At 39.7% G+C, this 25823-nt stretch overlaps 2 protein-coding genes and 2 non-coding genes across 4 annotated transcripts; all 4 read left to right on the top strand.

Annotated features, from left to right (window-relative positions):
• The first annotated feature begins 427 nt into the window (after positions 1-427).
• On the top strand, positions 428-12493 carry cited1 (Cbp/p300-interacting transactivator, with Glu/Asp-rich carboxy-terminal domain, 1). Its single transcript, XM_051400507.1, has 2 exons — positions 428-571; positions 7066-12493. Exon 2 carries the CDS (start codon positions 7085-7087, stop codon positions 7658-7660), a length of 576 nt encoding a protein of 191 aa, XP_051256467.1. The 5' UTR covers positions 428-571; positions 7066-7084; the 3' UTR covers positions 7661-12493.
• A 4309-nt stretch (positions 12494-16802) lies between these two features.
• On the top strand, positions 16803-23083 carry rps4x (ribosomal protein S4 X-linked). The gene is made up of 7 exons (XM_051400500.1): positions 16803-16884; positions 17476-17553; positions 18388-18568; positions 20005-20102; positions 20722-20893; positions 20989-21146; positions 22923-23083. Exons 1-7 carry the CDS (start codon positions 16882-16884, stop codon positions 23022-23024), a joined length of 792 nt encoding a protein of 263 aa, XP_051256460.1. The 5' UTR covers positions 16803-16881; the 3' UTR covers positions 23025-23083.
• LOC127364751 (small nucleolar RNA SNORD61) lies at positions 18674-18749 on the top strand. Its single transcript, XR_007885059.1, has one exon. It is a non-coding gene; the product is annotated as a small nucleolar RNA SNORD61 (small nucleolar RNA).
• LOC127364764 (small nucleolar RNA SNORD61) lies at positions 21230-21302 on the top strand. The gene has a single exon (XR_007885072.1). It is a non-coding gene; the product is annotated as a small nucleolar RNA SNORD61 (small nucleolar RNA).
• Positions 23084-25823: the final 2740 nt, after the last annotated feature.

The raw sequence follows: 25823 nt of genomic DNA, 5'->3' as shown, positions 1-25823 counted from the left end.
CTTAAAGTTAAATTATATGACACATAAAAAAAAAGCATGTTTTTCATTTAAAATAACTTTAAACTACCTGCTGCCCCTTTGCTGCATGTTTCTCTCTCTTTCTGCCCCTTTTCCTGTCTAGCTTCACCTGTCCTATCAAAATAAAAGCATAAAAAGCCCCAAAAATATCTCAAAAAAAGAGTTAAACTGTATTTAAACTGCATGGAAATGCATAATCCCAGTCTATTAAGCTCCGCCCACCTGTGTTTGCCTCAACCAATCAGATCCCTCGCATGCAATCGGATCCTTTGGAAGTCCAGTTCCTGGTTTTGGGATGGCAGCCTGCCCGGACACACACACACACACACACACAGACCGGGCTGGTCAGTGAAGAGGGAGCGAGGAACAAAATGCTTTCTATTCAGTAACAAGCTCATTGAGGAGCTGACAGACCCTCCGGAGTCTCTGCAGTCAGTGTGTGTATCCCTGCGGGCTCCAGCCTCCCCTCCGCCGGCTTTACCCTGCACGAACTGAACCCTGAGGACTCTCCGGACCTGGTCGTTGGAGTTTTTGTGCTGCAGGACTCTCACAGGTTGGTCCCTTTCTGTCACTTCCTCCGGGTTCAGGTCTGTCGGTGTGTGACAGGAGCTGTTGTCACTGGTGTCTGCTCAAAGTTTTCCTCTCAGTTTTTAACTGTTTGCTTAACATTTTAAATAAGTTTCAGCCTCAGACTGAAGTTTTCTGATGTTAAAAGCTGCTGTTTCTCTCTTTGGTTTGATGTTATCTGAATCGCAGATTGGCAGATATTATTGCAGAAGGTGTAAAACTGGTGGAAATTAGTGTTTAATGGAGTAAAAGTCTATTTGTTTCTGAGAATACAACCAGTTTTGCTTTATTTAAAGTCGGTTTCAATGTGCATCTCGCTTCAATCCACCTTTAAATCAATTAAAATGTTTGGTTTTTTTTACATCCAAAACTTGCAAAGAGTAAAAACTCTGAACATAAATCTGATTTTTCATTTTAATTTTTGGTTTTCAGTGACAGTGTTCAGTGTTGGGTGGGAAGTTAGAGCCAATTAAAGCGAGTGGTGAACGCGTCACGCTGGGACAGCATATGGTTGTGTGTGTGTGTGTGTGTGTGTGTGTGTGTGTGTGTGTGTGTGTGTGTGTGTGTGTGTGTGTGCGTGTGTGTGTGTGTGCTTGAAAGAGACAGACTGACGTTTCAATTTGCTCGTCACGCTTTAATTGTGTAATTGAAACCTCTGTTGTTGGTGTGTGTGTGTGTGTGTGTGTGTGTGTGTGTGTGTGTGTGTGTGCTGCCCTATGTTGACAAACTGCAGTAAGACTCCTATAATGTTGTTATAGATATATATATATTATATTATACACCTACCACTGCAGTATAGTGTGTTTGTATTGATCGATTTTGATCAGTTGAGGCTGTTTTCTGACATTAACTAACAACAAGGTCCATCTAGCACAGCTCCTCCTGAGCTTCCAGTCTTCTGTTATTTTGAGAGTTTTATTCATGTTTGTTGGCTGAGAAGTGAAGAAGCTCATGATAGAAAGCTCCAGAACTGCAACAAGATGTTTTCAAGTTCAATAATTAACTTTATCCTGCATATTCGTGTAGAAACCATATTCACACAGTGAGTTTAGAGACTTTATTGTACTTTTATGTTCACCGTAGAGGGTTTACAGAAGGCTGCAACTTCAATTAATTAAGTTATTTTTTTTATTAAATGTGAAAATATATAGAAAAAAGCCTCTGAATCGCGTGTTTCGTCTGATTTACGATGATATAAAACAGTAAAAAGCACAAAATCCTCACATTTAACAAGCTTTAACCTGAGAATCTTTGGTATTTCTGCTTGATAAATGACTAATAATTGATGGTTTCACCTACAATATGTGTGTAAATATGTTCTATATAGTGAGTTTAATGCATTTTTAAACCTCTTATAAACTTATAAGCATTAACTGTAATGTTCCTACAGTATTTAGTGCTGAACCAATTAGGTGATTGCTTGATCACTCAAATGTACAGACGAATAATTGGCTTTTAATTAGTTTATTTATCAGTTAATCTGTTATTGTTTGTCAAATAAATGTCAGAACATGTTTAAAAAAGCCTAAATGTTGCTTGTTTCTTCTGATTAATAGTCCAAGATGCCAAATTTACAATGACATAAACAGAAAAAAGCAGCAAAACCTCACTTTTAATCTGAGAATGTTTGGTTGACAGATCACTTAATCAATTAATAAATCGATGGTTTCACCTAAAATATGTGTGTAAATCCGTTTTTGGCTTCTTCATACAGTTTTAAACCTCTCTCACTGTCATATTTAGTGCTGAAACAATGAGTGAATTGCTTGATTACTCCAATCTGACAGACAAATAACTGGCAGCTGTATTGATAATCAATCAATGAAGTCGTTTTTAAAGCAAAAAAGCCCCCAAAAATTGCCATTCCAGCCTTTTAAATGTGAATATTTGCTGCAATTTTCACTGTTTTCTGTAGATTAACTGATTAATCAATACAATAACAATGATCAGCTGCAGCACACGGACACTAGGTGTGAATATTTTGTGTTTTTTCCCCCTTTAAGAGCTACTAATCTGGCAGTGAGAGCAGGACTTTCATTGCTGATAATTAAAATAAATGCAGACCGGTCCGCGGCCAAGACAGCAGCCGAGACCGCTAATGAAATCATTTACGGGGGGAAACTTAAGCCAGGGCCGATTTCACAACCTCATAAAAAAAAAAAAAAAAAAGAAAAGTGTGGTGGAAGAACACAATCGAGTCGAGGTCAGCTGTGAATAAAAACACACACACTGGCTCTCGTCCAGCAGTTTCACACACACACACACACACACACACACACACACACACACACACAGCATCCTTCCTTAACTCCTCCGCTGAACTGTCCTTCTGCTTCCCTGCAGCGAAGGAGTTTGTACATTTCTTTGGACTCTAATCCATCCTCATTTTCAGACAAAAACAGGAGGCTGCAGGTTTGTGTTATTATGAGCGCGAGAGAGAGAGAGAGAGAGAGAGAGAGAGAGAGAGACTGAAGCCAAAAGAAAAGCTGTTATGTGAGAAAAAACAACACACACATCCATCACTTCTTGACCTCCTTCAGGCGTGTTCGTGTCTCCTGAGTGCTTAAAAAATGTCAGATTTACTCAGTTAAAACTAAAAAATTGGAACATTTTGTTTTTTTTGGGGGGGGATAAAAACAATGAGACTAACCTGATTTGATCAGTTCGAGGTTCCTTTGGAAAGGTTTCTAAGTTTAGGATGTGTTGTTTTCATCAACCTGAAATCTCCTCAATGATGCACAGTATTGCACAATCATGACATTTCCTCTTTAAAAAAACCTTAAAATCTCTCCCATCGCTACATGAAAAACAAACCTTTTAAAAGCTGACACACATGTGATATCAGTACCCTGAGGTCCACTGATGAATACTCACCAATCATTCATAGTTTCTCAACAATACAACTAAAGAAACATGACTGTCACCTCTTCGTAAGCTCTTAATATCCACCAGAAGTCGGGAATTTAGCGGTTCATAAAGCTAAATTATGCATTTTCAGAGTCTTTTTCTCCAAAAATCCTTTGTTTCATTGAACAAAAGAAGCCAACGTTCTTAAATGTTAAATCTCCTCTAAATACAAGCAGCTGTCCAATAACTTTGACTTAATGAAATCGTCCAAAATTGGCTAAATTGTGATTTAAATCAGAAACAGTCTGATCGATGATGCTCGTTCCAGCGAACACACACAGATTAGAAGAGGTCAGTCGTGCAGTCTGAGTGGTTTTAAAGATGCTGTGAATCCATACCTTTAAAATCTGCAGCCGGATTTGTTTACTACAGGTAGACGACGGCGATATATAACACATGCTTCCTCTGATCAGTGCACTCTTGGTCTGGGGGGAGTCACCTCACTGCCTCATAACTGTCACTTAAAGGACCAGCGTGCAGGATTTAGCTGTATCTAGCGGTGAAGTGTCAGATTGCTACTAACTGAATACTGCTCGCGTCTGTATCAGACGACCTGGGAATGAGAAGATTCCTATATTAAGGTGATTATACGCTAATAAAAACATACATATATATATGAATATTATGTTCCATTACTGCCAGTAGATCCTCCTAAATGTCTGGAGGGGAGCTTTAAATTTGTGCATTAAAGTGTCCATATGCGACTCAATAATGGATGCATCCTAATTAGTACTCTACTCTCATATTAAGTATGTTTATATTTAACTTTATTAGGAATTAAAATCGTCTTAAAAAGCTGTTTTCTCATCTGTTCAGTTGTTTTAATTTGTTTGTGTGTCCCTGGACTCAATGTGCTTGAAAGCTGTTGAGCGGAGACACCATGTGCAGCCTGGTCCTGACAGTAATCAGTCAATGAATAATGAACACACACCACACACACACACACACACACACACACACACACACACACACACACAGACCTGCCACTGACAGCTGTTTGGTATCTTTGTGTGTGTGTTAACTCTATCAGTCGAGTGCAGCTGCATGCCTGCCTGTAGCAATTATGTCCTCGCTAAATAAGAGCCAGCGCTGGGAGGAGGGGGAGTGTGTGATAAGAGAGAGAGAGAGAGAGAGAGAGAGAGAGAGAGAGAGAGGTAGTGGGTGAGGGGTGAGGGGGGGGGGCAGAGTATCAGCACATATTATTAGGCGATTAACTTACTCAAAGGATAGCCGCATGATGTGTGTGTGTGTGTGTGTGTGTGTGTGTGTGTGACTCCTATAGAGGCTCATGTTAAAGTCCCAGAGCTGGTTTATATTACAACACAGTTCAAACACACACACGCACACACACACACACACACACACACACACAGACACACTGAGTTTCACTTGCCCTTTTTTAAAACCTCCTCACACATCTCGATGACATTTTCTCAGTGTGTCACACTTTACGTAACACACACATTTTCTTCCATTCACACACACACACACACACACACACACACACACACACACACACACTCACACACACACACACACACACACACACACACAGTCAGACATATGCTCTGTTCTCAGGGCCCATATGTATTTATCCTGTCATGTGACCCAATCACTCTTTAAGATCCTCAAAGGCTCCGTTGCGTTGTGAACACACACACACACACACACACACACACACACACACACACACACACACACACATATACACAGACCTATAAACACTCACTAACCCCGTTGGTACCCACAGGCCTCCTCCTCCTCTTCCTCCCCCTCCTCCTCCTCCCCCCGTAGCCTTTTCATGGTTAATTTGCTGCTCAATAAGGTCAAGAGGAAAAGCAGACATCGGTCCCTGAACGCACCGAGTCACGCGGGCCCGTCCGGGCACCAGGGTCGGCTTCGTTGTGTGGTTTTCCAGACGGATCTGACTTCTTTACCGGGTCATAAGAGCACGAGTAACGCCGCTCTTATGTCAACAACGCCATTGTTGTTTTGGGCGCCCCCACGTGTTGTGTCGGGAAACGCTATTAAAATGAGCACTTAAGTTATTTGTCGTCCTCTATTTAGTCATCAAAGTCACTCGCAGGCTGTAATCTGTGTTTTTATCCTGGAGAGAGTTGTTGTTGTTGTTTGGGAAATTACTTAGAGACGTGGACAAAAGGAACTGCTTTGTGTTTTAAATCGTTAGCGGTTATCTTTTGTCTTTTTATCTCAAAACATTTTGTAGTAGAGAGTTTATCCATTCACCACGTCCTTATATGCTAAGTATCTGTGGCTTGCTGTTTCCACTCTTTATGTTAAGCTAAGCTCATCGCCTCCTTGATGTTGCTTCATAACAAAAGTGCAATAGAGTGAATAAGCGTTCCTCCTCCAGGTGTAGAGCCTCTATCATTCTGTCTGTCGTGTTCTGTCCTGTAAAAAAAATGCTTTTATTGTGAAAGATTCTTTGATCAAGTCCGGACAATTTCGATGTAACCCAGCAACCTGTACGCAGATCGGCAGGAAAGTCCCCTGCAACCAAACAACGGAGATATTAAACAAATATTACACTCGCAGTAACTCCTCGTGTGGCTCCTGTATCACTGCTGTTGCCATAACGACAGGTGCAAACAAAAAAACCCCCCAAAAATCTGATTCATTAATGGATTCGCTGTGTGTGAGGTTTCTAGCTGGAGCTGCAGTATACAGTATTTTTCTGGAACTATTTCACTTTCTTGCCAAGAGTTGGATCATTAGATCTGCAATCAGATGATTAGCCTAGCTTAGCATAAAGACTGGAAGCAGAGGGAAGCAGCTAGCTCTCTCTTTTTCTTTTACAATTCATTTATTTTCTGGTTGACAGTTTTTTTTTAAACTTTGGGACGAAGCTAAGCTAATCACCCGCCGACTCAACTTTCATATTTAGGAAATGGGCATAAGAGTGTTGTCAATCTTCTCATCCAACTCTTGGCAAGAAAGTGATGTTTCCCAAAGAATAATTTCTTTTAAAGAGTTTATCCAAATACTGAAATTACATATAGATTTTCAAAATAAATTACAATCTTTTTGCTGGGATTTCCAGTGTTCTTTAAGCTTCTGGTTTAAATTGTGTGTGTGTTTGTTTTTTTACTGTGATTACTGTAAAACTTAATAGCTCATGCTTTTATTTACTTCAATCACTGAACTCTACCTGCCTTTATTTGGGACAGGCCTTTAAGTCCTTCTCACAAAACTCTTGCTCAGCGGAAATCCTATCGTTAATAGTTAATTTAAACCAGTGTAGATATTACTTACTATTACTAAAACAACATTTATATTTGTGCAGGCGAACTTGCTCGAGCTTTAAGAGGTTTCATACATCCAAAGAACTTCTCTTAAAATCAAGACCAGGCCTCTAATTGAGACCTGCTTTTATTTGTGAAAACCTGCAGCCGCACCAGGCTATTAAAGGAGACCTGCTTTTAATTGAAGCTTTACACTATCTGTCACATAAAGAGGTGTGAATTGTATGTGTGACACTGTGTATTACGTCTTATTGTGAAGTCCTTACCGATATCCAGGCTATCTTAGCTAACGTTCTGTTTCTACCTGCAGGCTCTGGGTTTTCCTGGTGATGACCTCACTGCTGTTCCCTGGCAACGCCCACGCTGCGATGAAGGACCTCTCCTCCTCCTCCTCTCCTCTCAGCTCCCTGCTCCACTACCCGTCGTCCAAAACCTCCGCCACGCCGTTCTCCCCGTCCGCCGGCGCCGCCTCCTCGCCCGGGTCATCGCTGTCGTCGGCCCCGCTCTCCAAACCTCAGCCCTTCTGCCTCCAGACGGGGCCGCACCTCATCGCCAGCATGCAGCTGCAGAAGCTCAACTCGCACTACCAGAACCTTGCCGGCGCCTCTGCCGGACACCAGGCGCCCAGCGGCGCGCAAAGGGGCTTCGGTGCCTCGCCTCTGGGCACCGGAAACCAACTTCTTGGGCCTTCTGGAGGCCTCGGAGGAGGTGGTATGAGCGTTGGCATCAGCATGGGGAACCAAAGCTCCAGTGCAGGTGGAATTATCGACTTTGACCCCGTGGACGAGGAGGTTCTCATGTCGCTGGTGGTGGAGCTCGGTTTGGACCGAGCCAACGAGCTGCCCGAGCTCTGGTTGGGTCAGAACGAGTTCGACTTCATGTCAGACGTACCGGCCGGATGCTGACCTTCAAAATAAAAACAGAAAATATTATCGAACTGCAGCAGAATTGATTGACAAAGAGAGATTTTCTGTTTCCTCCGTTTCTTGGTTGATAAAATGAGGAAACAGAAGAGACACTGATGAAGAGAAAGACATGTTTTCAGACACTTTAAGGCCACAAACAGATGGATAAAAGGACAAAGACAGCTTGCTTTTGATTGTTTTTTCCCCTCTTTGTTTTAATGGAGTTGTGTTTTTGCAGAAGAGACAAACTGGTTCTAATCGGTTGAAAACCAACCTGATTTTTATTCATTCTAAGCGAAGCAGTGAACAGAAACAAGGAGTTTCTATCGCGCTTCGCTTTAATGAAAACAAGGTGATTGTGGTGACAGGTTGGAGGACGATTCTGGCCTAAACCAAACCTTAAAGACGACACACCTGTTGGACTTTTCCTTCTCTCTCTCTCTCTCTCTCTCTCTCTCTCTCTCCATCGAAGGAAAATGAATAAATGGGAAACTTTATGGGAGATTATGTAAAGGACGACAAACACTATGTTTCCTGTTTCCTTAAAGGACAATATTAGACTCTGGTCTCACGGGAACAAGACTCCTGTCTCTCGGCTTCACAAAGCAACCGACTGTCTGAGAACTGGTTATCTCAATGTACTTCTTTTTCCTTCTTTTCTTTCTTTTTTGGTTTGAATTAAGTTCAACCAGTCGTATTCGTAGAACATGTTATTTAAGACAGTGGCTGATATCCATCAGGACTTCTGGACAAGGAGCGCTTCTGTAGCGCATCTATAATCAGTTCTACTTTTCTGAACATAATGAATTAGATCAAGGGATGAGGAATCTTTCGGAGCATGGGACCTGAATGGAGTAAATTGTTTCTTGCTCTGGAGCACAGCCTCATTATAAAGAACGAGGCCTTGTTGGTCATGTGAGTCGCCGCTACATGTAGGTGTTTTGTTTTTTTCGGCCTTTACAGTGTAAGAAACGCTGACCCCCCCCCTAGGTGGTCCAACTGGTGTCAATGATCCTTGATGATAGCACTTCCTCCTACATTGAGGATTACAAGGTCTTGTCAACATTGTGTGGACTCAAATTCACACGTGACCCGCCCTCTCTCTCCGCTTTTTGTTTTTCCTGCTTCACCACTTTGATGTTTATGTCCAAACAGCAGACCGTATTATCGCCGCACATTTCCGCGGCCTTGATAAGAAACCATTGTCTGTTTTTTTGTGTGTTTGAGGCTACTGTTTGAACACCTTGCAGAAGGAGCTGCCTTTGAGCTAAACACACACTGTGGTTTGGTTTCAGCGTGTCCAGATGATGGTCCACACCGGTGCAGGCTTTAGGATGATTGGAATCAGACCAAAGTGAACTAAAGCCTTTCAGTTGACATCTATTCATAGCAGCTTCTGCTTGCGACTAACATGTTAGTGTTAACTACCAGCTTCTGTTTGTTCTTGCTGCTTCAGTGAAGGCCGAGACAACATGGCTCTTGAGCTTCAGTTATTTGTTAAACAGCAGAATCAGAAATATTATTGTTGTTTTAGTTTGTCCACATCCCAAGTGAAAATTTATTTGAATTCATCAATTTGAAATGATTTGACAAAAACTATATCCACTCAAGCTCAACTTTATCTTTGTTTTCCGGAGCTCTCGGCTGTATCATACCCCTGAACTTTTATGCTAACACGGATGAGAAGTCCTACAGGTGTTGGATTATGTCATAACAGCCGCTAAGCCTCGCGTATCAAATCCATCTACTGCTGGACCATGTGATACGTTTGAAGGCTCTGGAAAACGCTAAATGGAAGTGGACCTTGAGATGGGATTGTGAAACTGAAGAAGGGTTTCAGTATATAGAAGTTGCGTGAAACAATGATATCAGATGATGTGATAAATTCACATTTTAATGAGGGAACAGATAATGAACAATCCCAAAAACATAGAAAAACAATGAAGCTCAATCTTTTTAGGCTAAATATGTTTAAAAGTTTAATTATTGACCTTGAAAATAGCAGTTTAAACTCCATACTAAGGTTTTTTCTCTGAGCAACTGAGCAAACTCTAAAGCAACAGCGACATTAACTAACAATCTTTTTATTGCCTTGCTGTTGCAACCCAGTTTTATATCCCCCTTTATTTGCATATCCTCTATTGGGACCACCACGATGCTGCCAGACGCTGTTACCGTGGAGGTATTGACTCGTGGTTTAATTCACAAAATTCTCACTATCTCTGTGACTGTGAATGGAATATTATTAATATTATTGACCAGGTGTTTTTGACCTGATATCTGTTGTGGTAAGAAGAGACGGGAAGGGAGTCTTGAACTGTGCGGCAGGAACAAAGGCCTTTCGCCTCAGCCTGGTGTATCTGTCATCTGGGCATTGTGGACCACACACACTAGAAATAACACACCTGTACGTGCATATATATATATATACTTATATATATATATGCACACAAAGACTTAACAACTCACCTGTATGTGCTTTCACGTCCAAACAAACACACTGAAACCAACCTGTGCAGGCGTACAAAGGAAACCGAAATAAACCCACACACACAGGGGCATCGGGATGGTATTACAGCTGGGAAATGGGAGCCATGAAACGGGCACTTGTTCAGTTACACACACACATACAGACTTCACAGGGTATTTGGGTTGTTAATGTGTGTGTGTGTGTGTGTGTGTGTGTGTGTGTGTGAAAGAAAGAATATGTCTGAAAAACGTAAAATGTGTTGAGGGGTCAAGCAGGTAATCCGTCCACATGAGGAGCACTGGTGGCGGAGGAGGATGAGGAACACAGCCGGGCCCTCGTTAATTAATTTAGATATAGACAGGTCAGCTTACACAGACACAACAGTTCAGTCCCGCAACAGCGCACACACACACACACACACACACACACACACACACACCTAAACTCGCCTTATTTTCCTACACACACTCCAGCTAATACCAGTTGTTTTTGTTCATTTAGGGTCTCGGTTACAGCACCAATTTTCCTCTCCTTTCTTTAATGAAATGCGAGAAGCTAAATGAAAACCCGATGAAGGAGTAATTTGACATAAAAAAGGGGGGGGATTTGCCGGGGAATATTTCCACCTCCCTCCCTCCCTCCCTTCGTAACACAACCACTTTATTGACGTTAGCGTGGAGCGAGAGAAATAAAGATGCTTCTCATCGCTTCCAAAATCCAACAGACAACAGACGAGTTGATTCTTCCTCCGTCTATGTGGGTCAAAATAACATTCCTCAGATCGAAGACAGCCTCATGTTTGTTTCCATCTGCTCGACATTGTTTTTAAAGTCCTTTTGTGTATGTGTGTGTGTGTGTGTTGTGTTTTTGTGGTCCAGGCCTTAATCCCAGCTCATGTTATTTTATGGTGTGTAGAGCCCCCCCCCATCCCCAGAGAAGTTTCCTGGTTGAGATGTTTGAACCGTCTGAGGGGCTTTCATTTCCTCTTCTCCTTGACGCCCCGATATTGCAGATTAACCCCAGCGGAGACCTTTTGAACCAAAATATACCCCCACAGCTATTTGGTTTCTAATGACAAAAACTTACATTCATGCAAAGTATTCTTTAGTGTATTTTAATCACTGCCAAAAAAGTTCAGATTATCATAAAATTGGGCATTTCTCTGTTTATTTTTACATGTTTTAGCTCAAACTGCGAATCCCCTGAACTTTAATACAGACATTTTTAGAAAGTGTACCATAAGTTTATAGACTGGTTTGTTCCAGTGCTCCATTAAACTCATATTTTTTATCAGGTACAAATGAAGTTGCGAACTTGGATTCATCAGCAACAAGTCTGAAAGTAGATTTTCAACAGAAAAAAAGCCAAAATTAGCGTGTTTCAGCCTGTAAAATATGAGGAATCTGCTTTAATTTGTCTAATATGATAGTAAATTGAATATCTTTGGGGGTTTTTTTTAACCCTCACTGATGTAAACGGGGTCAATTTAACCACCATCACCTCTTTAAACGCCAAAAACAGAAAATCTTAACCTTCATGAAGGTTTAATTTATAGCTTGGTTAGCTTAGCTTAGCACAAAGACTGAAAACGGGTGGAAACAGCTAGCCAGGCTTTATTTAAATGCAACAAAATCCGTCTAGCAACACTTCTAAAACTCATAAATGAACTTATCACATCTCGTTTGTTTAATCTGCACAAAAAAAATGAGTTTTTTTTTTGCTCCCTGTTTTTTTTCACCAGTTACATGAATTTAAAAAAAAACAAACAACCCTTCTTCATGTAAACAGACACGTGTGTGCTTTTGGATGCTGAGATGGGTTTTCTTTTTCTCCTACCACTAATGAAGTGGATTTACAGTTTCCAGGTGACAGCGGTGATTTGTTGCACACTCGGCTTTGTTGCCTCCGGGCGCTGCGGGGTCGTGAAAAATGTTCCAACACATCAAGGCCCGTGAAAAAACCCTCCGACACGAGTGGTGATATATCTGTTAAAAGGTCGCCGTTACAAGGTTTTCCTCTCCACAGTAATGAAAATGTTCAGCCCACTGCTCTGCTGCCAGGTCTGCTTGTGAAACTGAAGCAGACTCTGCACTGATTTATTCTCTTTCTCTCCATTTACTTTTTTAAAAAAAACCCTGTAGATTAAAGTTTTATTTTGTTGTTGTTGTTTTTTTTTTAATGATGAAAATGAATATTATTCAAAGATGATTTTTTTTAAAGCACTTTTTTTTTGGCTCACCGGCTCTCACTTGTACATCTATATGAATATGTAAATGACTGAAAATCATATTGGAAAAAAAATGCTTGTATTTTTGTTACGGCTCTGAGTTTTTGGGGGGGTAAATAAAGAAAGCGAAAGCTGAGCTGGAGTGAATGTTTGTCATTAAAAACAGCAGACAGACACTAAATACAGTGTATAAAGTGTCATCTAGGTATTCAGCATATATCTATTCCTTTAAAATGAAGGTGTTTTACGCATATAGAACATTATAGTTACAAGTAAAGGTAAAAAATGTAAAATAATGACGTACACAAGGAGTCTTAAAATGTAATTTAAGTAACATATAATGTAAATAATCTCAATTTTTAGGCCTTAAACTATCTTTAAATGTCTTAAACGTTGATTTAAGTCAATGCTATTTGACTAAAGTCTTTGCATATATCTTTTGCACTTTAAATTTCCTTCACAAAGGCGTAAAATTGTCTTAAATTAACCTGTTGAAACCTGCAGAAACCCATTAATGTGACCTGTGTTACCTGTAGAGTCACACAAGGGCATGATGATGATGATGATGAGGAGGATTCAGGACTTATGTAACATTTTTAAATGTGTTATTCTGATAAAAAACTGTTCAGTGCTGTCTGTTTGTACGAGATCTCCATCTGCTGGAGTGTGAGGGTAACACAGGTTGACGACATGGAATATTTGCTTTGAAGTTTTCTGCATCTCAGGATTAATTTTACACGATTTTATGGCCCCGTTAAGTTGTCTGGGAAGATCTGATAATAGTTATATAATGGAAACATCTGAGAGTGTTATTATCTGTGCTGAGTTTAAAAGCAGATGTTGATTCCTGGTGGAATTTTCCAGCTCTGTTTAAAACCAAGTAAACAGTCATTTGAGATTAATTTATTATTTGAAAACTTTATTCTTTATTTACCGATATAAAATTGTATCCTTGTATCCATTACTGTCATTTCTACCTATAAATGAATCCCAGATTACATTTATATGAGAAAATACACACATATTTATACATATTTATACATATTTTAAGGAAATGTCTGAGAAATTATTAGAAATTAAATAATAATAACAAATAATTTACCCCAAATTAGTGTCTCCTGTCACCTGATTTACTTCTTTCAGTCTTTCTGACCAATGAAGTTATCAGATCTAATTCTTCTCCTGATGTCAGACTTTCATTAAAGGCTTTAATGTAATGCTGCCATCTAGTGGTGACGGTAACCTTGCACCGAGCTGTATTCAGTGTACACAGCAGGTTACATTAACTGTACAGTGGCTCTACGTTATATGAAGAGGAAGTAACACTGACAGCTTCCTGATACATTAATAGTGTTTAGTTTCTAGAAAGGAACAATAATAAAATCATTACCTGTTTTTGTACGGATCAGTGAACACACCATTGTCTGTATCCAGGCGACAGCTGCCTCAGTTTGGGGTCAAATTTAACATTTTAATGTAAATCAATTTAAAAAATAATGTGTTAAAAAATTAACATTCACAAATATAATGAGTTAAGACCATATTTTAGATTAAAAAGGCACATTTGGGAAGATTTGGAAATAAATTTCTAATTCCACCTTTAGATATTTCTATCTAATGCTCTACTAATGCACCACAATAATGTGTTTTTATGTAATTTAGGGGTTTTTCCAAGAAAATATTTTATATGTATGATTGTTTGTGATTAAATCCGGATATATATAGATTATATATACATATAATTCTACCTTCTGCCCCCTGTCTATCCCTATATGTATCTGTACAACCAGCTAAATATATCTTTATAACTATATTTATTTGAAAACTATTAAAGTTTACTCATTTTATACTCGTTTCACTAACTCAACTATAATGTTTTAGGTGCACAAAGTAAGAAAAGTCCCTTTTAAAAGAGTGTTTCTCCTCTTAAACCACGCAGGCTCAGTTCATTACCGCCATCAGCTGGACTTTATTACGCTCTACATCTGTATTAAACAACACTGCAGCCTTCAGACAGCTCAGCCTAAACAAATGTCCCTTCCTTATTCCTTTAAACTTTTGTAATATGACTCCAGAAATCTGTCTTCAATCCCATAAAAACTTCCTTTTTGAGGGAAGTGGGTCAGGAAAAAATAATAAAAACCCCTGGTATGAATAAAATGTAGGTTACACTCTGAAGATTTATAATTCAAGAAAATAAGAAAATAAAGTAGGTCGCCAGAGATAAATGTGTTTGTTATAGGTACAAATAGAGTCCAGGTTTGTCCTCTGAGCTTTGGGATTTATTCCTGCAGCCTGGAGGGGGAAGCAGAGAGAGAGAGGGAGAGAGAGAGAGGGAGACATGTGTGCATCAGTTGGTATCCTTTGGCAGAGGAAGTCAAAGAGCCAGGAGGATTTCTTTATCTCTATAAACAAGACTGAGCTCTGCCTGTGACGCTGGCATTTCCTGACAGTCTGAAGAGGCAAGTGAAGGCAGCATCAGGGTCTACACAGAGGGAATATTTCTGGAGCTTTAACGCTCTTATTTTGTTAAATTTCAATAAACGTGCATTAAATGAATGTAAAATGTAACATTATGTTGTTTTTTTTTTTAAAAAGGCACTTTCACACGTATATTTATGTCATATCAGCCACATTTTAGTCTCTTTTCATTGGTTACCGGCCAGTTATATAATTGATTTTAAGCTTTTAATGGTCAATAAAGAACTTCAGAGTTTAGCTCCCTCTTTTAAATCACTTCTTACATAAAACAGATCTTAATATAATCAAAATTTCCATTATGTTTTATCTATTATATTGTTGGTTTTATTATATATTAGCGAAGGGTATTTTATGCTCTTACTTTTGTGTCTTTTAAAGTTTAAAACTATTTAGTGGCGTTAGTTTTCCAATATATTTTATCTGCTTTATTGTTGGTTTATTTTATTCTTTTAATTCTACCTCACTTAGTCTATAAGATGTTATTTTTCTTACTTTATTCTGACTTTATTCTCCTATAATGTCTTTAATTATGGTCCCAGCCATTAAAGACACTTTGTAACTGTGCTGTATAGATAAAGTTTATTATTATCATTATTATCTTATTATCTAACATTTACTTTATCTCTTTTATCTCAGGCTGATGCAGAAGACTTAATGCTTTTAGCTGATAAAATATAAACTATATATAAATATGTATTTATTTAGATGTAGATTGAAGCTTATAGTGCACATAATATTCTGTGTTTTATATTTATGGTGACATTGAAGACACCGTATGGCTTTGTGTTGCAGATTTGCTTTTCTAATGTCATAATTTAAGATAAAACTTAACATTAACAAAACATTACAGCAGCACAAGAAGCAAAGAAATACAAATAACCAACAAACCCAGTGTGCATAAATTATGGATATAAGGACATATTTATGTATAAAATTGTAGTTCTGCTCAACAATTATAATAAATATCAAATATTAGTATGTAAAAACACATTATATTAGTATATTATATGAATTAACCAAAGAACAAGGATTTTCCTCAAAACTTGAATTTCAGAATCAAACACTGGATTTTAATTATTGATTACTTTAATGTTGCTGCTGTTAAAATAATACATAATATGCCTGATAGCATTACTTTACCACTTCTTTCTCTCTGTCAAGGATTTCTTTGTGATGTTTGCTTCCCCTTTAATGCTTATTAAATAATACTATGTCTTTTTCCTCCAAACAGGATACTCGGCTTAACAATTTAATGGCTTTGGATCTTGGGAATCATCCATCAGGTACAGGACTCTTATGCAGACAGGAATACTGTATAAGTTGTATAAATTATCTTCTCTATATGTTTTATGATTTTGAAATGGTTTATAATGGAGGTTAAATGTAGTATAATATGTTTTTTATTGTCTATTATAGAGAAGCAACAGTGGGCAGAGAACTATGATCAGCACAATCCAGCAGTCCTTGGAAGTTATCCTGTTGGAGCCGAGATCCACCAAGGGCAGCCGGCTTACCTCGAGGGTGTAATGAAATACTATACTGGGGGGAAAAAAAGTCTCTAATTGATTATATGTAAATATGTGATGTCTAATATGTTGTTGTTTTATTTAATTTTGTTTACAGAACATCCTGCTCCAGTCCTTTCACCTCTCCATCCCAGTATATATCAAATGGAGGTCTCTATCCACTACAGGAAAAAAGAAATGCTAAAAACCACGTTGACCACTAACCTTTATTCATTAGGCCTTTATTATGTATTTTTTTATTTTGTCCTAATAATCTAAATCTGCTTAATAACTAGAAACTAAAGCTGTAAAATAAAAGTAAAAAAGTAATAAAATAGTAGAAATACTCAAATAAAGTATAAAAAACCTCAATATTGTACTTTAATAGGAGCCTAATCGATTAAATATTAACATTACACTGAGAATTAACAGCGTTTAAATCGGCCACGTTGCGCGTTTTGTCCCTCCCCGTCTGCCGTAGCCGGCCTTATCACTCACTACCGGAAGCCGGGAGGTCCTTTTCCCCGCAGACTCCAACATGGTGAGCTGGTTTCTCTCCCGATTCCTCTCTCAGATAATCACTAAACATCGCTTTTCGCCGCGGTTTTGTCGCACACATGTACACCCTAGTGTGAAATACAAAGTCTACGTAAACGATCGATGTGTAAATCGGAGCCAATAGCAGTGATTATTGGCGATTTATCGATGATTTAAAATGACCTAATCCGACTCTTGGGTTTTTTTTTTTTGTGTGTGTTAGCTTGCTGCTAGCTCGCTAAATAAACGTCTCTTCTTAAATATCACGTGTCTTTACACAACCCCCGGGTTATCAATTGTGTTATTGATCACGTCTCCACGTAACAGTTCAATAAAGCACGCGTTAAAATATGTCTGCTTAACCCGGGATAGCGTTAACCCGGACTAGGCCGCAGTCAATGCTAACCAGCGTTCATCCCTCCACCACGTTAGCCGGGCGTGCTCTCTCCTCTAACCCGGGTGTGTGTGTTTGTGAAGCGGCGCCCCTCTCCGCGGAGACCACGTGTGTTTCTGGTTCTGGTTCTGGTTGTGGTTCTGGTTGTGGGGACCGGTGTGTGTCCCGTTTGTTGACCGGGTTTGTGGCTCTCTCCTTCAGGCAAGAGGACCGAAGAAGCACCTGAAGCGCGTCGCAGCGCCGAAGCACTGGATGCTGGACAAGCTCACCGGAGTGTTTGTAAGTCACGTTTCTAACATTTAATGTGATATTTAGTTAGTTTATCGTCTGGTTTTGTGTTTGGGGACTTTAATTGTGTTAATTTTTAATGTGTTTTTGATGTTTTTAGGGGTTTAAAGTGGCTGGTAAGAGGTGGGGGTGGTGTTAAAGCTAGTTTATAATGTTACACATGGTTTTATTTGTCTTTTATCTGGGCTTTAATTCACTTTAATCACGTTTTAGTTAAAGAATAAACCTTTGCTTATACTAATTAGGTGTTTCTAATTTAATACCTGGTTTAAAAAAGTAATTATATGCTTTTTAGTTAACATTTTTACTATTAAGAGTTGCAATTAGGTTAAAAACTATTTAAATGTGCTTAAAGTGTTTAATTTCTGTTTAATCCTTCAGATTATTGCTTAATTCTGTGACTTGAATGTCGTATTGTTTTATATTAGGGGCAGAAACTGCCCGTTTGCTTTATAATGTGACACAAACTAAGTACTTTAATGCTTTTAAAGATTGGCTATGAGACATTTATCACAAAATAATCCTGGAAACTTTGTAAAAAATCTAGAAATTAAATGCTCAATTTGCAGGTTATTTAAAGTTTATATAAGCTACAAACTTTAATTAATATGTACATGCATTTAAGGGATATATTAGGCTTGTTAATGCTGATGTTTGATGTGTTTAGTACTCACATGTGAAGGCTTAAACTGAGTCTTACGCGCTCATAAGTAATGAAACAGACCGTACACAGGTATCCCTCAAAGATAAAGAATCAATCCCTCAGCTAGCTCTCTCTCTCTGATCAATAAAAGTAAATAATAATACGACTTATTCTTCTCTCAGGCTCCTCGTCCTTCCACCGGTCCCCACAAGCTGAGGGAGTGCCTGCCCCTCATCATCTTCCTGAGGAACCGCCTCAAGTACGCCCTGACTGGAGACGAGGTGAAGAAGATCTGCATGCAGAGGTTCATCAAGATCGACGGCAAGGTCCGCACCGACATCACCTATCCTGCTGGATTCATGGGTGAGTTTAATTATGAGATGGCTTGTTCTATTAGTAGGAGATAATTCAGTCTGGTTGGTGTTTTGCTGCTTCTTGTTGTTTGTTTGTTAAATGGAGGCAGAAGGAGCAATGATGAATATTTTGGTTTTGATCAGCAACGAGGTGAAACTACGCAACCAATCCTCTAAGAAGTTCTGAGCTCCGACTGTAACACTTCAATGTTTCTAACTGTCAAATTCTTGTTTAATATTTGTCTTCTGGTCGGGTTGAGTGATGTAGGAGCAAGAGAAAAGTTGCTTGAGTCACAAAAGTTGCTTCTCATGTCGTAGAAACTTAAAAATTGCTCCTCCCCAGTAAGTTTGAAAACCATAACTTGTCAGTTTTTGAACACAGGAGAGACGTCAGCTGTGACTGTAGGCGTCTGATTTTAAAGAAAAGGTTCAGTCTGTGTCTTCGGTTGTCTGAAACTTCAAGCTTTCACGTAGTCGGTCAGTGGATTTGTAACTGAATTTGTCTGTTAAAGACGTGTTGAACAAGGCTGGGATGGATTACAGCCAGTCGTGATGTGTCAGGGTGAGATTGAGGTGACAAAAGGCTCAGAATATACTGTGGTAGAGGCCACACAGTCTATACCTCAGTGGAAACTGAGTCCTGCTTAAGTCGGCTTGATTTGGTGATTAGTGTTTTGTTTTTTTGTGCTGGGATGAAGCCATTTGGAGGAGGACTAGTGATAATTGAACACATTTTACCCGAAACCACAGAACAGATGGGGCAACATGAGCGTGTCCTGCTCAGCTAAATTAGAAATTAGGCGAGAAAACACCAAAACACCTTCACCGTAGAGCAGTCTTCATCCTCTGAGCTGTCACTTTTTGAGAGGATATGAAGGACAGAACACTTTCTGTTTGTTTAGACTTAATGTGTATTGTAGGTTTTTACTTCCCACTGATATAAATGTGGATTTCCTGCTTTACTATGTTCTTTAATGTCAAAATATATAATTCTTTAATACATATCCAGTGAAGGCTTTTAAAATGACCAACGGAGGAGCTGGTGGGTTTTCATCCTCACTTGCAGTCACGCCTCTTTCAGACCTTGTCACCCAGTCCAGTTTTATTTCCACCTTGACGCCGGCCAACAGTCTCATAGGGAGGTGTGGCGTTTTAATTTCCAAATCCAAGGGAAGCCTTCGCAGCATGAGGACCTCGGGGCCTATTTATATACATACACACTGAACACACTGGGCCAGTAGCAGACTATCACTTGGCTACTCTTTTTAAATGCTTCTTAGAATTAATATGTACGTTGTTAATTATGTTTAGGCCTTAAATTACATAATTTGGTTTGTTCTGACTTTATTTCTTTATTTACAAACCTAGAAGGTGTTAAACTCTTAATAAAGCTAAATAAAAACCTGATTTAGACGCTAAAACTCTTCACTGTTTGTGTTTATCCAGATGTGATCAGCATCGAGAAGACCGGCGAGCATTTCCGTCTGATCTACGATGTGAAGGGACGTTTCACCGTCCACCGCATCACCGCCGAGGAGGCCAAGGTAAAAACTGAATCTGGATTTTAAACAACTATTCTTAGCCTCAAGTCCTGTATCATTTGAATTTGTCCAGGGCAAAGAGGGGCGCAAAGGGGTCTTAAAGCTTAAGTACCCGTCGCCTATGTTTGGAAAATCTCTATCACTTCAAGAATGGAAGACAGGAAGGATATGTGGCAAACAGAAAGTTGGAGGTTAATAATACAGATTAAAGCCATTATTTTCAGCAATAAAAAGTTCTTGCTAGATGGCTCGGTTTGTTAAACTGGCTCAGTTTTGAGTCTTTGCAGATTTAATGGGTGTAATCTGCGTGTGAGAAGAAGGGCTTTAAAGATTTGGCTCTTGCCTCTCGCCAAATTTCAGATCAGTGGCGTCTTTCAAGCTGGTTTAATCTCAAAAAAAAAAAAACCTTGGTCAAAATCCTCCACTGAGAATTAGAACAGCAGATTGGCAAAGCGGTGTCTGACGGTTGACATCAAGATGAAAGACTCAAATCTTCTGACTATTGTAGTCCTCGTTTCAATTTGTACCAGATGTGTGTAGGCAGATGTTCTTTTACAGAGTTCCCCGTCTCCACTCAGGGCTGTTTGTGGCTCAGGGTAATCATTATCCTCTTCCTCTGCAGTACAAGCTGTGCAAGGTGAAGAAGCTCATGGTCGGCACCAAGGGAATCCCCCACCTGGTGACCCACGACGCCCGCACCATCCGCTACCCAGACCCCCTCATCAAGGTCAACGACACGATCCGCATCGACCTGGACACCGGCAAGATTACAGATTTCATCAAGTTTGATACTGGTAGGTTCCCCTCAGTGCCGGAACTGTACAGCGAGCTTTATTGATGTCCTCGGATACTTTTAGTGACAGTTCTTCCTCCGTCTGCTCCCTCCCAGCTAACCTGTGCATGGTGACCGGCGGTGCTAACTTGGGGCGTATTGGTGTGATCACCAACAGGGAGCGTCACCCTGGCTCTTTCGACGTGGTGCACGTCAAGGATAGCACAGGCAACAGCTTCGCCACCAGGCTCTCCAACATCTTCGTCATTGGCAAGGTGAGGAACGCGTGGAGATATTCCACAGAGGAGTTATGATGCATGAAAGGAAAATTCACTCTTCAATTGAGGTGGTTTTTGGAGCAATGATGACATTTTTTGGTTTTGATCAGCCATGAAAATACACTACCAATTCCTCTAAGAAGTTCTGAGCTCCTTCAATAGAAAAGTCTTCAGAAATTCATCTTTTAAACCTTTTTTTTTTAAAGCACAAGTTGATCCTGAGATTGTTAAAGTGAATTGTAAAATAGACACTAGCTGTAAACTAAAATAATACATCAAATATCAGCCTTTGTGTTAAATGAATAATGTACAGTCCCTTTAGAAATGCAATTAAATGACATTTAAAAGCTGAAAGCATCAATTCATGAACCCTAATTTCATAATAAATACAAATCATGTTGTTAAACTAAAGTGTTTACACTAGAAATAATGACTAAGTCTACAAAATGCCAACAAACTCCACCATAATAAACAATAGTCTAAGTGCTACTTGGGTCTGACAGATGTGGCACAGAGCAGGTGTTCCTGAGGTTTTTGGAAGTGAACCAACGTCATTAAGAAAATGAAAGAATTGGCAAAAATAAATCACGGCACTGCGTCATCAATTACTAAATTTAAAAACAAGACCAATGTGCATCAGCAGCACTTCCTCGGGGCAAAAATGTGTTTTATATTTGGCTCAGGAACACTAAGTAAGTTGTAGCTATGGAGTTAAGTACAGTTGATGGTCCGTAATAAAGTCTGACGCTCTGGTTTTGGACACGATTGGTGAATCTACCGGTTCAGGTTTTTTCTGCTGATCTCGCCAAAGGCTCATAACTCAGAAATAAAGAGGCAGATATCGAGCGACACTGTGTGTAAAAACCTTTTTATGAATCGTCGTCTGTCCCATCAAATCAAACACATTGAGTGATTACGAGGCTCTGGCCTGTGGAGAGACTCTTTTCTCCGCCGGCTCGACATTTATTTGGCGGCTGACGTTGACCGCAGCTGTCGGCGGCACGCGTGACATTTATTCGACGGCCTCGGCCCCCGCGCTTTTCTTCACCTCACGCTCGAGTGTCGGCCGCCAGATAAATGTTAGCACGATCAAGTGTTGAGCTTCTCTCCTTTTTTTTTAATAAATACTGTAAGACTGACTTTTCTGTCGGCCACAAGAGAACTTAAAGCATTAAATAGTGTAAAATATTATATTTTTAATGGCTGTTGTAATGAAATTATAATGTAAACTATCTTTTAAAGGGAAAGTTTAACAATCTGGACTCTTTTCTGAATAAATAAACTATAAATATGGACGCGTGTATGAATATAAGCATTAATACAACTTAATTTCTGGATTAATTTGGCACTGCATCAATAAATCTGCTCGTATAAAATGTCAAGAATTCCCATTCCCACAGATGCTGCCTTCAAATTCCACGTTTTATCTAAATGTGAGCCCTAAACTAAAACACATCCATTCAATTTACAATCACATGTGACAAAGAAAAGCAGCAATTTCTTTACATTTGTGAAGCAAAACAGAATATTTGGCTTTTTATGCTTGAAGAATCAACTTATCTGTTTATTTTCTGCAGTGAAGTTTAAATCTATTAAGATTTTCCTGCACTGTTGGATAAACAATCGTCCAATGAATTCATTAAACATGCAAACATTGAGAAATACCGCAGTTTAATGAAGAGCAACAAGTTTCCCAGACTCCACCTGTTTGCCCTCCACTTTTTTTTTTAATCAACATTAACAAATGAACATGTTTTTATTCTTTGTCTCCAGGGCAACAAGCCGTGGGTGTCCCTGCCCAGAGGAAAGGGAATCCGTCTGACCATCGCCGAGGAGAGAGACAAGAGGCTGGCCGCCAAACAGGGCAGCAGCTAAAGTGTCCACACAGACAACCTGACACCTGGTTTTCAAAATAAACTGTTATTTACAAAACACTCTGCTTGTCTCTTAATGTGGTTTTTTTTAACTTCTAGTTGGTTCTCTATAGGCTGTTTTCATGGCAGACATTTTGGCTACATTCAGTTTAGGTGGAAAGGTATTTTATGAGCTCACTGACTTGTAACTGTTGAAAAAGGTCTATTTAAAATTTAAAATTTATTTAAAGTTGAACTAGTAGGATGTTTTTGCTCATTAATACTCTAAAACTTGATACTGTAATTTAACTAACTGAAACTATATCGAACATGTTGAGTAAATAAATATAACTCAATTGTTTTAAGTTAGAGAAACCTTATCGATCAGGTAGCTTTAATTAATTTAATATTTTTAATTTGTCATTTTTATTTGACCTTTGAAAACAATACTTATTAAAAAGTAACAATCAGGAATGTTTCTGTAACTTGAGTTAGTGTCACCTAAAATAAAAAGTAAAAGCTGTTTAAGAATCTTTTTGAACTTAAATAATTGAGTTTCTTTTAAATTTGTTGGATTTGATCAATTTAATCAATTATTTTGAGTTAAAATGAATTTAGTTGAACAGGTTTTTTTTATACAGCAGACATTTTGTCGACTTCATTATCACAAGCTGCATTTTAATTTACAACAAAAATAAAAACTGTCCCTTTAATTCCTCCGCCTAGAGGAACTACTTTTTCCTGAGGCTCTCTGGCCGATAACTAAACCTTCTATTCTTCTCACCGACAATCCCTCCATCTTTCACCTGGAGGCCGTCCGTCATCCCTTCCTCATCCTGTCTAATCCCTCCATCCTCTCCTCTCTCTCCATCCATCCCACCGTGCATGCATCCATCTGTTTACGCTCCTAATCCCTCCGCTCCCTCCGTTCCATTCTCATCCTCTTATTCCCTCCTTTTCCCACCTTCCATCCTTTCTTTCTCCCTCTATGGATCTATCTTTCCTTCCTTTCTTTGATGTTTTCTACTTTTTCTTTCCATCTCTCCTTTCTGCCTCCATAAGTTTCCTTCATTCCTTCGTCTTTCCCACCTTCCTACATTCCCTCCTTACTTCCTCCTTTCCTCAAATTGATTCCCACCATCCATTCTCTCATTTCTCTCTTCCTTCGTTCCGGCCTCGTCTTTCCTCAGTTTTCATTCGTCTTTCTCCCTCCATCCTCTTTTACATCTATCCATTCCCTCTTTTGCTCCCTTCCTCTTTTCCTAGATCCCTCTTTCCTTCCATCCTTCCATCCTTCCCTAAAGAGTTTTCTCTTTTTCTCTCCTCTCAATCCTTTTCATCTTTCATGTGCAACCATTCCTCCAGAATCTTGTCCTCTTCCTCTTTTCCTAGATTCACCCTTCATTCACCCTTCTGTCTTTCCTTTCCTCCTTCCATTTATTCCTACCATCCTTCCTTAACTTTCTCTTTATCTCTTTCTTGAGATCTTTCCCTCAGTTTCCTTCATTCCTTCATCTTTCCCACCTTCCTACATTTTCCCTAGATCCGTCCTTACCTCATCCTCCCTCACCTCCTTCCTTCCTCAAATTGATTCCTACCATCCTTTTCTCTCTTCTTAATCTTCTCTACCTCCTTTATAGTGTCCTTCCATCCTTTGTTTCAATATTACTTATTTTATCCCCATCTTTCTTTGCATGTATCCCTTCATTATTTCCTAGATCATCCTCCCTTCATCCTTCCTTCCTTCCTTCCCTAAATCATTTTCTCACTTCTCTTAATTTTTACCTCACCCTTCCCGATCTTCCAATTTTCATATTTCTTTCTCTTCATCTTTATTTGCAACTATTCCTCCATAATTTGTCTCTTTTCCTCTTTTCCTAGACCCCTCCTTCCTTCTATCTTCTTCACCTCTTTTTTGTTTCCTCTTTACAGTCTCCCCTCTAAATCTTCTCTACCTCCTTTTTAGTGTCCTTCCATCCTTTCTGTTTCAACATTCCTTTCTTCCTTTCTCCTCCTTTTGCTTCCTCCTTCGTTTCTTAGACCCCTCTTCCCTTCAGCCTTCCTTCCCTCCATCCTTCCTTCCATCTATCCCTGTTTGAATTTGCTCTAGTATTGCTTCTTCTTTCAACCTCCCTCACCTTCCTTCTCTACATTCATTCCTCCCATCCTTCCCGAAATAGTCTTTCTCTCAACTTTTCTCCTTCTTTCCTCTTTTTTACCCTCTTCCTATCTTCCCCTCAGTCCCCCCTTTTTCTTGACCTCCCATACTTCCCCAAATAGCGTTTCCCTCCATCCTCCTTTGCATCGATCCCTCTTCTTTCCCTCCTTCATGCCATCTTTCACCCTCCCGCTCCATCCTGTCTCCCTTTTTCCCGTCACCGATTCCTCCCTCCTTCCTCCCGTCCCTCCATCTTTGCCTCCCATCTCTCTGTGTTCTGACTTCAGTACCAGTCCATATGGCGACTGCTGCGATACAGCCTGCTCTGCGCTGCAGAAACCTGGCCTGGCACACACCGCCTCTGTGTGTGTGTGTGTGTGTGTGTGTGTGTGTGTGTGTGTGTGTGTGTGTGTGTCACGTATCCTGTTCTGGCCCTGAGATTCACCTGTGAGTGTGTGTTTGTTAGGGAAAAGATCTAAAGAGCACCGCTGCCCTTCTCTCCTCTGTGACGTCCACTTCTAATCCCACCGCTCCCAACACATGAATCATATCATAACAACACACGCTGCGGGAACGTGTGTCATCGTCGTGTCTGTGTGTGTGTGTGTCTGTAGAGGGGCATGGCTCGCTCCCATGACCGTCTGCTCTCTGACACTCTGTACA

This window comes from Dicentrarchus labrax, unplaced genomic scaffold (genome assembly GCF_905237075.1).
Source record: "Dicentrarchus labrax unplaced genomic scaffold, dlabrax2021, whole genome shotgun sequence".
Taxonomy (NCBI): domain Eukaryota; kingdom Metazoa; phylum Chordata; class Actinopteri; family Moronidae; genus Dicentrarchus; species Dicentrarchus labrax.
This window is presented reverse-complemented; position numbering and strand designations above follow the sequence as displayed.

Bases quoted from the DNA above. Each gene is read 5' to 3' on its own strand.
- cited1 (XM_051400507.1), top strand. From the start codon at position 7,085: ATGACCTCACTGCTGTTCCCTGGCAACGCCCACGCTGCGATGAAGGAC.
- rps4x (XM_051400500.1), top strand. The intron at 17,554-18,387 runs GTAAGTCACGTT...TTCTTCTCTCAG, and splicing joins ACAAGCTCACCGGAGTGTTT to GCTCCTCGTCCTTCCACCGG. The intron at 20,103-20,721 runs GTAAAAACTGAA...CTTCCTCTGCAG, and splicing joins TCACCGCCGAGGAGGCCAAG to TACAAGCTGTGCAAGGTGAA.